We start from the raw sequence: 14,743 nt of genomic DNA, 5'->3' as shown, positions 1-14,743 counted from the left end.
ATAACATATGAACTTGAGTTGGCCCATAAAAGACACAAGGAAATTCAAAGCCCTGAAGGCTACATAGACTGAAAATAACTGAGGACTTATGTTGTTTGAAGGCAGCATGAAACTGCCTTCTACAGAAGATTGATTGCCCAGAGTAGTCTTATCACCCCAGGCAGGTGACATCCCTCCAGAGTCTCAGGCCCAGATTTTTCTGAGCTCTTTCTCATTTTCCCTGGAGCTGCTGGGATTTGAACCAGAGCTCTGCTGCAGAGCAGGTGCTCCAGCTTGGAGCCACAGGCCCTTCACAGCTGGATCACTTTGTTCCCTCATTGCCTGCAGAGCCAGTCCCATCAACTATTCTGTGGGGTGGATCCCAGAACCAGGTGGATTCTGGTTGTGATTTGGGGGTATGTGTGTACGTATATAGGTAGACATAGAGAATTATTTCATAATTGATGTTATGGATATGTTTAAGTTAATACATATCCATAACAGGATTATATTATATCAAGAATTTGTATCCTGTGATAGGTTGGTGTTGCAATGGGAATAGGTGACAATACAGTAATAAAAAAATTAAGTTGCAAATTAGATTTGCTGACCCATAAAGTAGTGGTAATATTGGTGAAGAATGCACTTTTGATGTTCCCTAAAATATTTTAATGTGCTTCTTCTCCTTTTCCCTTGCTCTCTCTTTTCAAGTACCTTTGTGAATGCCAGTTTGATGACAATCTAAAGTTTAAGAATATCATTAATGAGGAAGATGCCGATGCCATGCGTCTTCAGCCACTTGGCCGAGACAAAGATGGTTTGACCTACTGGTACCAGCTGGACCAAGAGCATAATGTTAGAATGTATGTGGAAGAGCAGGATGATCAAGATGGGTCTTCATGGAAGTGCATTGTCAGGTACCCTCTCTTGTTTCTCAACATGGTGCCCTCAGGCTTGTTGACTATGGAATACTGAGTTAAGCCTAGTATGTTTGGAAGGCAATAGCTTGGGGAATGCTGAACTGTTTTTAACAAACTAACAGAAGGCCAGGCCTTGCTCAGATAATTCTTCCAAAGAGAATAGCTGTGATTTTCCAAACTCTGCCTGTGGCACAATTAGAAATTCTTACAGCTGCCTCTTGGGTCCTGTTTAGGTCTGCAACGTTATATGGAAATATAAAGTCCTTTACATGGAAAAAAAATAATGTTAAAAATATAGTCAGAGACATGGGCTTTATGTGTTAGGTAGAGGGTGAATCCTGATTCTTGCTCCCATTAAATGTTTAGGGTGCAAAGTGTTGGCTCCTCCTAAGTGTGCAAATAGATCTGAGAAGAAGGTAAGTATTAATGCAGCCCTTCATAATTTTATCTAGATCAGTGTTTCTCACCCTCAGCAACTTTAAGATGTGTGGTCTCCAGCTCCCAGAATTTCCCAGCCAGCTGAGGTGGAGAAGTTCCTACCATTGAGAAACACTGATCTAGATTTTTTAAAACGGAGATAGCCTATCACGTTTCCCAGATATTTTCTCCTCCTCTTCGTTTGCCTGCAAATGCTGGCAAAGCAGAACACAGGCAGACAGATTTGGGCAGGAGTGGCGTATTACATAAGGTTGCTATTTTTCTGAGGTTTGGTGTGTGTCTTATTTTTCATCCAGAAGCCGAAATGAGCTGGCTGAAACTCTTGAGCTCCTGAAAGCGCAAATTGACCCTGCACTGTTGAAAAACCAGCAACAGGATAACTTGTCACGAGAGAGTCCTAGTACTGAAGATGAAGAGGCCAAAAAAGGGGAAGACACCGCAGTCCAAGGTTTTGCTACTGTTCTCATCTTGCAGTGGGCATTTTGCATTATCGTTTACTCTTCTGGGAACTGGCACACAAGGAATGTGGGGAGGGAGGTTCAATATTAAACATCCTTTAAAGGGCCTATTGTTGATTTTCCTTAGCATCTAAGTTTCGAAAGGTTGGCTAATTTGACTTTAACTGTTGCAATACAAAAATATTTGGAAATTGAATTAGAATTCAGTTTACAAAAATTACTGTGCGTTTTCTTCTGAAGTGAACAAAGGGGGGATGTGCTCCAGACAAGCAAAGACAAAATCACCCAAAAGCTTGTTCCAGAGATAGGTGCAGGATAGGCCTTCTGGGGCATACTATTAGCACACACATGAAACCTCAACAATCCCCCACTCCGATATGCACACAGAAATTCCAGGGTGAGTCTTTCTACTTCTATTCTCTAGAGCAGCATTTTTTCAACCTTGGCAACTTTAAGATATGTGGACTTCAGTATACTGGCTGGGGAATTCTGGAAGCTAAAGTCCACATGTCTTAAAGTTGCCAAGGTTGAAAAACACTGCTTTAGATTTTAGATGTATAATAATAATTTCTTCTTCTTGGAGAACCTGAGAATTGTAGTGGTATAGTGCAGCCTGTTGGAGGAGGAGGAATCAACAAAGACATGCGAGTAACAAACTACTGTTCCTAGGATTCTCTTAGGGGAAGCTACGACCATTCCATCAATATTATTTATGATTTTGCTATTCCAAATAAAAGTTTATCATTGGAATGTATTTTAATCATAATCTTGTAGTGTTTTGAATTCACTTCCAAAAAGGAACTTTGGAACATACAAGGGCACAAATGTAGTACTTATCTGTAACTCTTTAAAGCAGCTGCGTCTTTCCCTGGATTTTGTGGTAGCTGCAGAGGGCAGCCTTTCCTTCCTGGGAGAAGTAGCAGGAGATGCAGACAGGTGCTGGGGTTGCAGCCCTCTACATTTTGAAGTATTGTTTCTGAATATTTTCCAAAGCACTGTACAATCCTGTTAGCATGCACATATGTGGTCTGAGCTGGGTACAATTAATGCTTATCATTATTGTAACTTTATTTTGTTTCTCTGTTTTTAATTATAAATAGAAAATGAATTAAAGGTGAAGGAAGAAAAACTACCAGAAGAACTGCCGAAGCCATGTGAAAACCTTCCACCTCCTCAAGTTCCAGAAGAGGAAAACAAGATTAAAGTAGAACAAGTGGAAGAGAGAGAAATCATAAAGCTCCCCGTTATCGTAAAACTAGAAAAACCTTTGGAGAACAACGGGGAAGCACAAACTACCAAAGATGAAAATGACTCTTTTAAAGAAAACGTTAAGCCCGATAAAACAGAAGGGAAGGAGTATAAGCTGGAGCCAAAAGATTCAAGAGAGGTAAATAGCAACACAGAGAAAGCAGTCCATGAGCCTGAGAGGATAGAGTTCTGTGTCAGCGTCAAAACTCCCCAAGATGTTGTGGAAAGAACAGCGGAAGAGAACGAGAAACTTAAAAATGACCAGCAGGCAAAGATCCCACTCAAAAAGCGAGAGATCAAGCTGACGGATGATTATGACAGCCCCATAAAAGGTCCCTTACGCAAATGTATAACTCCAACCAAAGAGGTTTTGAAGGAGGAAGGGGGCAAACCTGAAGAGGAGACCTTTAAGAGAGTTCCTACAATCACTGATGGGAAATTCCTAGTAAATGGGGAAATTAGTAGTGAGAAAATCATGCCAAATAACAAATTGGATCATTCCTCTTGCCCAAAGGAAGATGCTTCCAGCCTGCCTAAGGAGAAAAATGGCCTTGGGGAGGAACGAGTACAAGAGGGTATTAGCACAATAGTAAGAACCAGTGATGTTGAGAGGTGTATTATGCATCCAGGGAAGGAGGCTGTTGGTGTGATCGTGCCTTTAAAGGAGGAAACCAGCCCAAAAGGGAACGAAAACCAGCTTGAGATGAAGAAGACAGATGATCCTCCTAAGAAGCTTGAAGACTCTCTTAAAGCAAACGATAGCCTGATGCTTTCCAAGGAGAGCTTGGAAAAATCCACCAAGCTACCATCCCCTAAAGAGTTGACTGTTGCTTCCGAGGCTGATGATTTGAAAAATACAGGTCCTTCAGAGGAGAAAACAGAATTAGCCAGGCCAGATGCAACTCCATCATCTGTTTCAGCCCTTTTGTCTAAGAAACCTGTGGTGGAGAAAGAAGACTCTGATTCCAGAAGCACTCTCCCTGTCAAGAAACAAGCGTACGAGGAGCAGGAGGCTAAAACACACAAGGACTCTGAATCTGAAGAGAGAGAGCTGCCAACAATAGGTGACATCCCAAGCTCCATCAAGGAATCTTCTGAGGTGAAAAAAGACTCTGTAAAAAGCAAGTGTAAATATAAGCTGATTTCAGAAGAAGAAAGTTCTCTGACAGAGAACAGGGAAATAACCTCTGAGAGGCAGAAAGATGGGATTAAGCTCACAATCCGAATCTCCAGTAGGAAGAAAACGGATCCTCTTCCTGCAAAGTCTCTGAATGCAGCTGCTGGAAAGGAGGAGGAAGTTGTGAACGTTGGTCGCATTTTAAGGAGGTCCCCCCGGATATCTAAACCTACCCCCAAGATAGTAGAGACCCGAGATCAGAAAACCGAGAAGAAACGAAGTGAGGAAGAGGAGGAAAAGGTGGCTTCCATGCAAAAACAGGATAAGAAAGAAGAATCAAAAAAGCAAGAGAAGGAGATGAATTCTAAAACCCACAAGGTGAAATATTCAGATGTGGTTTCCTTGGTCTTTTATATTTTGGTGATTGCTAATGCTGTTAAAAATCCAGAGATTAAAGTGATTTTTTTATCACCTCCCTCTATCACTTACTCCAAGCTGTACATATTAGGGTAGTTTTTTAAATAAGTTTTCTCAATTAGCCACATTAACAGGGTTTTATAGATTTTGTCCTGAAATTCATAGTTGTAAATAGCAGAGGAATTAGTAAAGGAATACAGCAGAGAGAGCTTATGTGCTCAGAGGTGTTTCAGGTTTGGCACCAACCATGACTCCATGGCCAGGATGGTGGGGATGGGTACTGTTGTCCATGGGGAGACTCTGAAGGTTGTCAGATGGGATGCTCCAACTGTGAGGCCTTACTTGTGATGTTGGATCAGTTGGGAATTCTGCTATTGTACCAGTTCCCTGCCCACTCTGTTTGAGGCCATGTTTGGGCTGGTGGTGGTGTTCCCCAGACTTATGGTGCTGGGGGACTTCAATCTACCATTCTTGGTGGGCTCAGAGGCAGTTTTATGGCCACCGTGACAACCATGGACCTGACCCAGCTTATTGTGGGCACCACCCATAGAAGCGGCACACATTGGACCTGGTTTTTGTCTTGGGGTGGTGACTACGTGATCTGGAGTTGGGTGATTTTGCTGTCTGTCCCTTGTCATGGGCAGATCACTATATGATGACCCTGGAGTTTACCGTAGTACCCCCCTATGTGGACTCTCTCTGTGCACAGACCCTGGTATGCCCCCTGGTTTTCAGAGGGCCTCAGGAGGATGAAGCAACAGAAGAGATACCTAGAGCACTGCTGGTGGAAAACTAGGAGTGAATCTTACTGGAGCACAGGTAAGAGCCTTTGTTAGAGCTTACCTTGTGGCGATAAGTGCAGAGAAAAAGGCTTATTTTTCTGCCCTTACTGCATCCTCCAAGGATTGGCCAGCGGCTCTGTCCAGAGCAACCTGGTCCCTTCTGAGTCAGGAGGGGTCAACGGAGCACTGAGGACTATTCTCGACACCTGGTGGATAAAACCTCTCAAATTTGCTGTGAGTTGGACTCCAGCTGGGCAGGTCTATGGAGGTGATTGAGGCACACTCTTGTGATATTATCTGAAAAGAGTTTGAGCCTGTTAGTTCCGAGGGAGTAGACAGGATTGTCAAAGGTGTAGTTGTGGCTACCCGTGTATTCAATCCATGTCCCTTGGTTAGGGCCTCCAGGGAGGGAGCATGTGGGTGGATCCATGCAGTGCTAAATGTGTCTTTGAGAGGGTGGTTCCACCAGCTCTGAAAGAGATGGTGGCATTCCCTCTTCTCAAGAGGCCATCTGTGGATCCAGCCAAACTGGACAATTTTCATCCAGTCTCCAACCTTCCCTTTCTAGGGAAGGTTGTTGAGAAGGTGGTTGGCTTCCAGCTTCAGAAGGCCCTGGAGGAAATAGATTATCTGAACCCTTTCCAGTTGAGACTCAGGCCAGGGCACAGTACTGAAACAGCTTTGGTTGTGCTTGTTGATGACCTGCGATGAGCTTGGGATGGAGTGGTTTGTTCATCTAGGTTCTCCTTGATCTCTTGGCAGCTTTTGATACTATCAACCATGGCTGAGAAGGCTGGGAGTGGGGGACACAGTTTTCTGTTGATTCACCTCCTTCCTCTGAGGCCAGTTCCAGTTGGTGTTGGTGGGAGAGTGGTCAAGCCCTAGGCCACTGCTTTGCGGGGTGCCTTGAGGTTCTACCCTTTCCCCTTCTTTTCAATATCTATATGAAGCTGCTAGATGAGGTCCTCTGTTGGTATGGAGTAAGGTATCATCAATATGCTGATGATACCCAGTTATACATCTCTGCCCCTGGCCATTCAAGTGGAACTGTTGAGGTTCTGACCCACTGTTTGGAGGCTGTGAGGGTCTGGATGGGGAAGAACAGGTTGCACCTCAATCTCTGCAAAGACACAGTGGTTATGGGTTCTGAGTCCCCTGGATCTGGGAACTGGAGTATTTCCCTCTTTGATTCTAGACTGGATGGCACTGCCTTGTTTAGACTTTGTGCGCAGTCTGGGTGTCCTCCTGAACTCACAGCTTCTGCTTGAAGAGCAGATGACAGCTATGACTGGAGTGCCTTTGCACAACTGCATCTTGTGTGCCAGTTGCATCCATTCCTGGACCAGGATGCCTTAGTCACTTCCCATTTGGACTGTTGTAATGCACTTTACATGGGGCTTCCCATGAAGACCACCTGGATGCTTCAGTTGGTCCAGAATATAGCGATATGGGTAGTCATGGGCACAATTCAACATGCAGGTTGTATCACCTTTAAAACCCTACATGCCATAGGACAGGATTAGTTGCAGGGCCACCTTCTCCTAAGAGCATCTGCTTGTCCCACATGCTCCAGATCCCCTCTTTTAAACTTTGCCATCTCTTGGAACCTAGGAAGCATACCTTTCGATGGCTGCCCCTGTGCTCTGGCATGATCTCCTCCCCGATATACAACAGACCCAAACTCTGCTTGCCTTTAGAGGAGCCCTTAACGTTATTCACGGTTTATCATCATGAGAACAAATTGCAACAAGTCTTGTGTTTGAATCTCTGTCCCTTGTTCTCTTCTGTTCTTTCTACTTTAGATTAGCCACTGGCAAGCCCAGACAAAATACGCGTGATCTGAATGATTGTTTGGTGAAACGGGGCAGCTCCATAAAACCACATATTTTGAATCTGCCTTGTTTCACCAAAACATCATCATCATCATCATCATCATCATCATCATCATCATCATCATCATTTATTTGACTTGTCCCCGCCCATCTCCCCCCAACGGGGGACTCTGGGCGGCTTACAACAAACTAAAATCGGCAATACATAATTAAAAGATTATAAAACCAAAGTACAAAGAGAAAGATAACTAAACATACCCACCATTTATGACTTGTACCATACAATGCTCTGTGACTAATTTACAGCGGAAGCAGCAGCTTTCCATCACCTTTTTGCAGCTCTCCTGAGCGTATATGTAGAAGACTTGCTGCTCTTTGGTAACATAACATGAAACGTTGCTTAATAGTATGTCCATCGACCAATAATGTAGTGCTACATGATAAAGCAAGTTTCTTGTCTGTGTAGTAGCACAACCCACGGAGCTGTCAGTGTGATTTTTTTACACCGTGAATTATGAGATACCAGGTTTTTGCCTTTCCTTGGAGACGTTAGAAAGTGCTTATGATTGCTGACTTATTCAGACAGTTGCAAATGAGAGGTATGTGTTCCATGACATAGAAAACACCTGGAGCCCTTGCTGTTGCTGTTATTTGTGGAAATGTTGTCCAGGAGTTGAGAGGTTTTCCTTATTGCTGAATCCCCAGGCTTCCCGGCGAAGTAAAGTTCGATGGGCTGGTACCCGAACTCGTGGCAGATGGAGATACTCAAGCAATGATGAGAGTGAAGGTTCTGAGAATGAAGAAGAGGAGGAGGAAGAGGAGGAGGAGGAAGAGGAGGAGGAGGAAGAAGAGGAGGAAGAACCTGCACCTGCGGATGATGATGAACCTTGCAAGAAGTGTGGCCTTCCTAATCACCCAGAGCTAGTAGGTTCTTATCTTTGGGAATGATAAAAGTAGAAAAAGAGACTCACAGAGCTCTCTACAGAAATATTGCTGAATTCAAACATAATCCCCAACCGAGATAAAGAAGCCTAATCATGATCTTCAGAGCTTGGTTTATGATCTGTTGGCAAGATGAGATAGGAAATAATGGTTCAGAGGTTTGGCATAAGGTGCAAAATGATAGACGATATTTATACCCATCACTCCACTCATAAGCTACTGTAGTTTGACGGTCCAGTGAACTTAAAAGGCTGTGAGAGAATGGAAAGTTAGCTCAGGCAAGCAACAAAGCTAAAATGTTTGGGTGGGTACAGTCCCTTCTTTACTGTATACATTCATAAAACCAGGGATAGAAAAGTTGGGGGCATCTTCATGTAAAAGCACGATAGGAAATTTAGGACAGTTATGTACTCTAAAACAGGTGTATATGTATTGGTTTATAAAGGCACTCCCTTTTTCATTCTGCTCATATGGAGGAGGCCCGGAATTTCTGACATGCTTTGCATTAAGGTTTCATTCTAGAATAGCCCATGTTGCCCAGATGATAAAAAATAGATTTCAACTGCATTTCTTTGTAAGAATCTGAGGTATATTTGTTTCCCATTTGACTCTACAGCAGTTTCGTTACCATACAAGGGCATTCATTGCCCATTTTATACCGTTTACAGGCAACAGGGAATTAACTTGAGGGTTGTAAATACAGACATGTGGCTTAATTCAGTTCCTTTCAGATTCTATAATAATTCAGCAGGTGAATTAGTCACGCCCTCAGCGGCCTGTGATGAAGCTCAGTTGGTGCTTTAAAGAGCTGAATTTTGTCTGTACATTCACTCTGCCTTTTTGAGCCAAAGTAACAGTTGGGTTGTTCAAGGTATCTGCTTTTGAAACATATGGAAATAAGATGCATCTCAGACAAGGAATCCGCATTGGGACGCAAAGTCAAGCTGATGGTTCAATTTGTTCCACAGATTCTTCTGTGCGATTCCTGTGACAGCGGCTACCACACGGCGTGTCTCCGACCCCCACTGATGATCATTCCAGATGGCGAGTGGTTCTGCCCACCTTGTCAACATGTAGGCCTTGTTTTGATTTCTTTTCCTTTTTTCCCTCCTTCCCGTTCAGGCCTTCAGCCATGATGTTGTTATGAATTCAGTTCTCCTGAATTCCATTTGGGAATATTAATACATTTGCAATGTAAAGGGAATAAAATTCAGGTTTTTCAGGAAGGTAGTCTCCGATTCAGTACTGAGTGGCTGCTGTTAAAAGTGGCTCATGATGCAGAGGGCCTTGCTCTTTTTGAGACTTAGACAGCCTCTTCCAGGCAGCATGGGGCAGTTTTTTCCAGCATAACTTCTTTTGTATGTACATATATATAAAATATTTGTAAACAACCCACTCACTGAACACTCTGAGCAGTGAACAACAAAGCATGAATAAGGCAGAACAGACCTTAAGAAAATAACCCAAAATTGTAAGAACCATGCATATGGAAGATGAATGTTCTCAAAGAGCCAAAGGTAGGGTGGAAATGTACTGTTTTTACTGTCTTGCAAAAGGCAAGAATGGAAGAGGCTAAATTTATCTCCAGGGAAAGCATGTTCCAGAACCTGGGGGCTTCTCTGGAGAAGGCCTGGTGCCTCATTCACCCCAGGTGGTGGGATAGGCCCAGCAAACCTTCTTGAGATGTTGGAGCTGGATGGCAAACTGGATTTTGATCTTCCTGATGTGTTGGAGCACCAGCTCCTCAAATTCAGTTATGTTGGTTGGGAATTCTGGAGTTTGTAGCCCCAGTTCTGAAGGCCAATGGATTGAGGAAGGCTGGAATATTGGTGAAGATAGATAGGATGTCCAGATTGCTTAGTGTAAGCTTTTATATTTTCCAATGTATTGTAACATATATTTTACCATATACACACAAACATATATTTTATATAATATGTATTTTTTACATCTTTACCTCCACGTACCCTAGTGCAGCAGCCTAAGCTAATCAGAGCAGTTCTAAAAAGTTTCCTCGGGATAAATTCAACTTGGGTTCAGGGGGAACTGCAGTTTTAGTGTCTTTTTTCTTGGCTGTTGAAAATGTTTACTAGCTATACAAAACTTCAAGACTCTGGATGACTCTGGCGATATATTTCCATTCTTGGAATAACTTTTGAAACTTTAGTTCATGCTTCTGCATTGATTCCTTTTTTCCTTTTCCCTTTTTTTTTTCCTCTGAGGCAAGAAAAATTAAATACAAAAAATGTAGTGCAAGTTGATTTTATTCCTACGGTATGAAGATCATTCCAAATGTTTTAGAAGAGATACAACCTTCATTTTTTTATTTATTAAGTTTGTACTCTGCTGTAGTCTGAACAGACTCTTGGCAGCTTAAAACAAGGAATAAAATACAGAAAATAAAATAATATGGAAACAAAATACTGAAAAACCCACTAATAACTGCTGGGAATATAATGCCCTAAACACCTTCCGGAAGAGTCCATCTTATTCCAGAAGGCAGATAATGTTAGAATTAAATCTTAGAAAAGTCAAATCACTACCGAAAAACATGGAAGAGATTGTGATGGCTTGGAACATTCCCTGACTGAATGTATTAATTTGTAATTTTTATCATAATTTTTCTAAATTATCTGTCCTTAATATAATCAAGTACATTGGAAGCGGTCACTAGTATCATAAGAGCAATTTCCTTATGTCCTGGGGCAAATTGCCTCCATATTAATCATGGTTAATCTTGGATTCCTACCAGCTATGATTACATCTAATTTGATGGAAGCTCTTATTGCCCTCTGAGCTTTCCTTTATGTCTTAAACATTTTACATATTATGAATCTTTTTTTATTACTGCTTGCCTGTTTCTCTGGAATAGATAGCATTTCTGAAAGCAGGGCTTTGGAGATGCTGCTGTAGTCCTAAATTGCAAGACCAGATCTAAAAATAAATTGGAACTTACTACAACCATGGGATGTACTTCAAAATGTAGACATTTTATTTAGGCTTTCCAAATTTCCATCTCTTTATTTTTGGCATTCACATCCGTTCCTTCTTCTCATATAGCCATAAGTAGCCATTACTCTGAACAGTGTTTGGGAGTGGGCCTACTAAGAAACAGACTACCTAAAGATATTTTTGGAGTATGCTAATGTAATAGTGTTATTTTGTTTTAATCCCATAGAAATTGCTCTGTGAGAAGTTAGAAGAACAGCTACAGGACCTCGATGTTGTCTTGAAAAAGAAAGAACGTGCAGAACGAAGGTATAATAATATTAACTGGCCAAAGTTTAGCCAGTATAATCCCGCTAAAAAAGGCATGTATATACTAAAGATGTGCAACATTTGTCAGTTCAAACATTGAACATTTTGGAGAACCGTAGAACTTTGTTACTGCTCCAGAGAACTCCAGGATGTTGTTTTTCTATTGGAGCATGCTAAATCTCTTCAGGACCATAGGGTTTTAGAAGTAGATTCCCCAAATTGGAAGAGGCTCAGGAGGCTGAATTGTCAAATTTTGTATATTTTACATACCAACCTGGTGAACACTAGTTACCATAGTTAACATTCTTCCCAGCTGTTCTGTGACACATAGACTAAGTTATTAACTGACCACATTTGTAAACAAATCTCAGGAGGGCCTTTGGTTGAAACAGGGAATGAAAATCCATGTTCCCATTGAAAATAATATAAATCAGGACCCTCTGTGCTGTATTTGTCAGGTTCTGTCCTGTCCAGGTCTCACAAAATCCTTGGAAGGCAAGAAGCAGAAAATGAAGGAACTGCACCTACGACTGTCGAAGCCAGACTGCACACTTTTTAAATAATATGAGAGGGTTCCTTAAAATTGAAGTGATCAGCTGGCTGTCCTCAGGCTTAATAAAATTGTGGAGTAAAAGGGAAACAGATTTTAATGGCAATGGCCTTTTGTCTTGTAACTTTGAAAAGTAATGTCCTCTGTTGTGCTTCATGTTGGATTTTTCATTGGAAGAATGGGATCTAAACATTTAAAATAAATAAATACTAGAAAACACACATACAAAAAGAAAGCAGTATATGAGCTCCGGCAGGGGTGTCTGCAGGGAGGGGATCAAAACAGTAAAGAAAGGGGTGGGTCTTTGATCACATGATTGTGGCCACCATCTTGAATTTTTAACCCTCCCCCTTTAGACACCCCTAAGCTCAGCCATCTAAGGAGCCCATGAACATTAATAGGCGTACGTGTTTTTGGATCGCATGTCCTGGCAGCTCTCTTAGAAGCATCTAATTTCTTAACAGTGTTTGTAGGCATTTCCCCAGGAACTCCTACAGTGGGGCAAAAAATTATTTAGTCAGCCACCAATTGTGCAAGTTCTCCCACTTAAAAAGATGAGAGAGCCCTGTAATTTTCATCATAGGTATACCTCAACTATGAGAGACAAAATGGGGGGGAAAATCCAGAAAATCACATTGTCTGATTTTTAAAGAATTTATTTGCAAATCATGGTGGAAAATAAGTATTTGGTCAATATCAAAAGTTCATCTCAGTACTTTGTTATATATCCTTTGTTGGCAATGACAGAGGTCAAACGTTTTCTGTAAGTCTTCACAAGGTTTTCACACACTGTTGCTGGTATTTTGGCCCATTCCTCCATGCAGATCTCCTGTAGAGCAGTGATGTTTTGGGGCTGTTGCTGGGCAACACGGACTTTCAACTCCCTCCAAAGGTTTTCCATGGGGTTGAGATCTGGAGACTGGCTAGGCCACTCCAGGACCTTGAGATGCTTCTTACAAAGCCACTCCTTCATTGCCCGGGCGGTGTGTTTGGGATCATTGTCATGCTGAAAGACCCAGCCACGTTTCATCTTCAGTGCCCTTGCTGATGGAAGGAGGTGTTCACTCAAAATCTCATGATACATGGCCCCATTCATTCTTTCCTTTACACGGATCAGTCGTCCTGGTCCCTTTGCAGAAAAACAGCCCCAAAGCATGATGTTTCCACCCCCATGCTTCACAGTAGGTATGGTGTTCTTTGGATGCAACTCAGCATTCTCTCTCCTCCAAACACGACGAGTCGAGTTTAGACCAAAACGTTCTACTTTGGTTTCATCTGACCATATGACATTCTCCCAATCCTCTTCTGGATCATCCAAATGCTCTCTAGCAAACTTCAGACAGGCCCAGACATGTACTGGCTTAAGCAGGGGGACACGTCTGGCACTGCAGGATTTGAGTCCCTGGCGGCGTAGTGTGTTACTGATGGTAGCCTTTGTTACTTTGGTCCCAGCTCTGCAGGTCATTCACTAGGTCCCCCCATGTGGTTCTGGGAATTTTTGCTCACCATTCTTGTGATCATTTTGACCCCACGGGGTGAGATCTTGCGTGGAGCCCCAGATCGAGGGAGATTATCAGTGGTCTTGTATGTCTTCCATTTTCTAATTATTGCTCCCACAGTTGATTTCTTCACACCAAGCTGCTTGCCTATTGCAGATTCAGTCTTCCCAGCCTGGTGCAGGTCTACAATTTTGTTTCTGGTGTCCTTCAACACCTCTTTGGCCTTGGCCATAGTAGAGTTTGGAGTGTGACTGTTTGAGGTTGTGGACAGGTGTCTTTTATACTGATAACAAGGTCAAACAGGTGCCATTACTACAGGTAACGAGTGGAGGACAGAGGAGCCTCTTAAAGAAGTAGTTACAGGTCTGTGAGAGCCAGACATCTTGCTTGTTTGTAGGTGACCAAATACTTATTTTCCACCAAGATTTGCAAATAAATTCTTTAAAAATCAGACAATGTGATTTTCTGGATTTTTTTTCTCATTTTGTCTCTCATAGTTGAGGTATACCTCTGATGAAAATTACAGGCCTCTCTCATCTTTTTAAGTGGGAGAACTTGCACAATTGGTGGCTGACTAAATACTTTTTGCCCCACTGTATGTTCTTTGCCCACATGCCATCATTTCACAGCTCATGTGCTGATGTTTTTGCTAAGAAGTATTAGGGCCAGACCAACTTGCAAGCCCACTTATTCAGCATGCTTTGAGGAATAAGCCAGACGTAATTATTTTTATTTCTTTATTTTATTCAGTTTGGATGCTGCCCGACTCCAACCGACCCTGGGTGGCTCACAACAATAAAATAACATAAAAAATAAACAACAGAATGCAGAGAATTACCCCAAACAGTACAAAAATAACTACAAAATAATCACAAGATGGCAAACCAACAAGAAAGCAAACATAAAATATCACAAACAGGAGAATCCCATCCACTCTACCCCAAGGCCTAGGTAAATAGCCAGTTTTTTTAAGGCTTTCTGGAACGTTGTCACGGTGGAAGCCATATAGATATCAGGGAGGACCTCATTCCAGTGGGAGGTGCTGCTACAGAGAAGATACACTTCCCAGGTCCCACAAGATGACACCATTTAATTGAGGGGGCCTGGAGTGCACCCACATATTGGAGGGGCAGAAACCACAGAGGGCTGTCCCACAAATAACTAGGCCCCGTGCCATGTAGGGCTGTATGGGTTATAACCACCACCTTGAATCGCACCTGGAAGCACACTGGCAATTAGTGTTGTTCGTGGAGCAGAGATGTCACGTGGGCATGCCCAGCAAGCCCATCACTGCTCGTGCCCC

At 42.5% G+C, this 14,743-nt stretch overlaps 1 protein-coding gene across 5 annotated transcripts in view; it reads left to right on the top strand.

The window, feature by feature from the left end:
* The window catches only part of RSF1 (remodeling and spacing factor 1), a 58,694-nt gene that overhangs the window by 32,593 nt on the left and 11,358 nt on the right, over positions 1–14,743 (top strand). For all 5 annotated transcript variants that reach the window (XM_088140478.1, XM_088140477.1, XM_088140479.1 and 2 more), the window contains 6 exons: positions 691–896; positions 1,634–1,785; positions 2,896–4,538; positions 7,897–8,115; positions 9,102–9,206; positions 11,312–11,391. In XM_088140478.1, the coding sequence (XP_087996604.1) occupies positions 691–896; positions 1,634–1,785; positions 2,896–4,538; positions 7,897–8,115; positions 9,102–9,206; positions 11,312–11,391 (2,405 nt within the window). The remainder of the gene's footprint in view (positions 1–690; positions 897–1,633; positions 1,786–2,895; positions 4,539–7,896; positions 8,116–9,101; positions 9,207–11,311; positions 11,392–14,743) is intronic.

The sequence above is a fragment of the Python bivittatus genome, unplaced genomic scaffold (genome assembly GCF_059951505.1).
Source record: "Python bivittatus isolate LINGU-HERP-01145 unplaced genomic scaffold, Pbiv_v1 ctg000340_np1212, whole genome shotgun sequence".
Taxonomy (NCBI): Eukaryota; Metazoa; Chordata; class Lepidosauria; order Squamata; family Pythonidae; genus Python; species Python bivittatus.
Note: the sequence above shows the minus strand (reverse complement) of the source record. Positions and strands in the feature narration are given on the sequence as shown.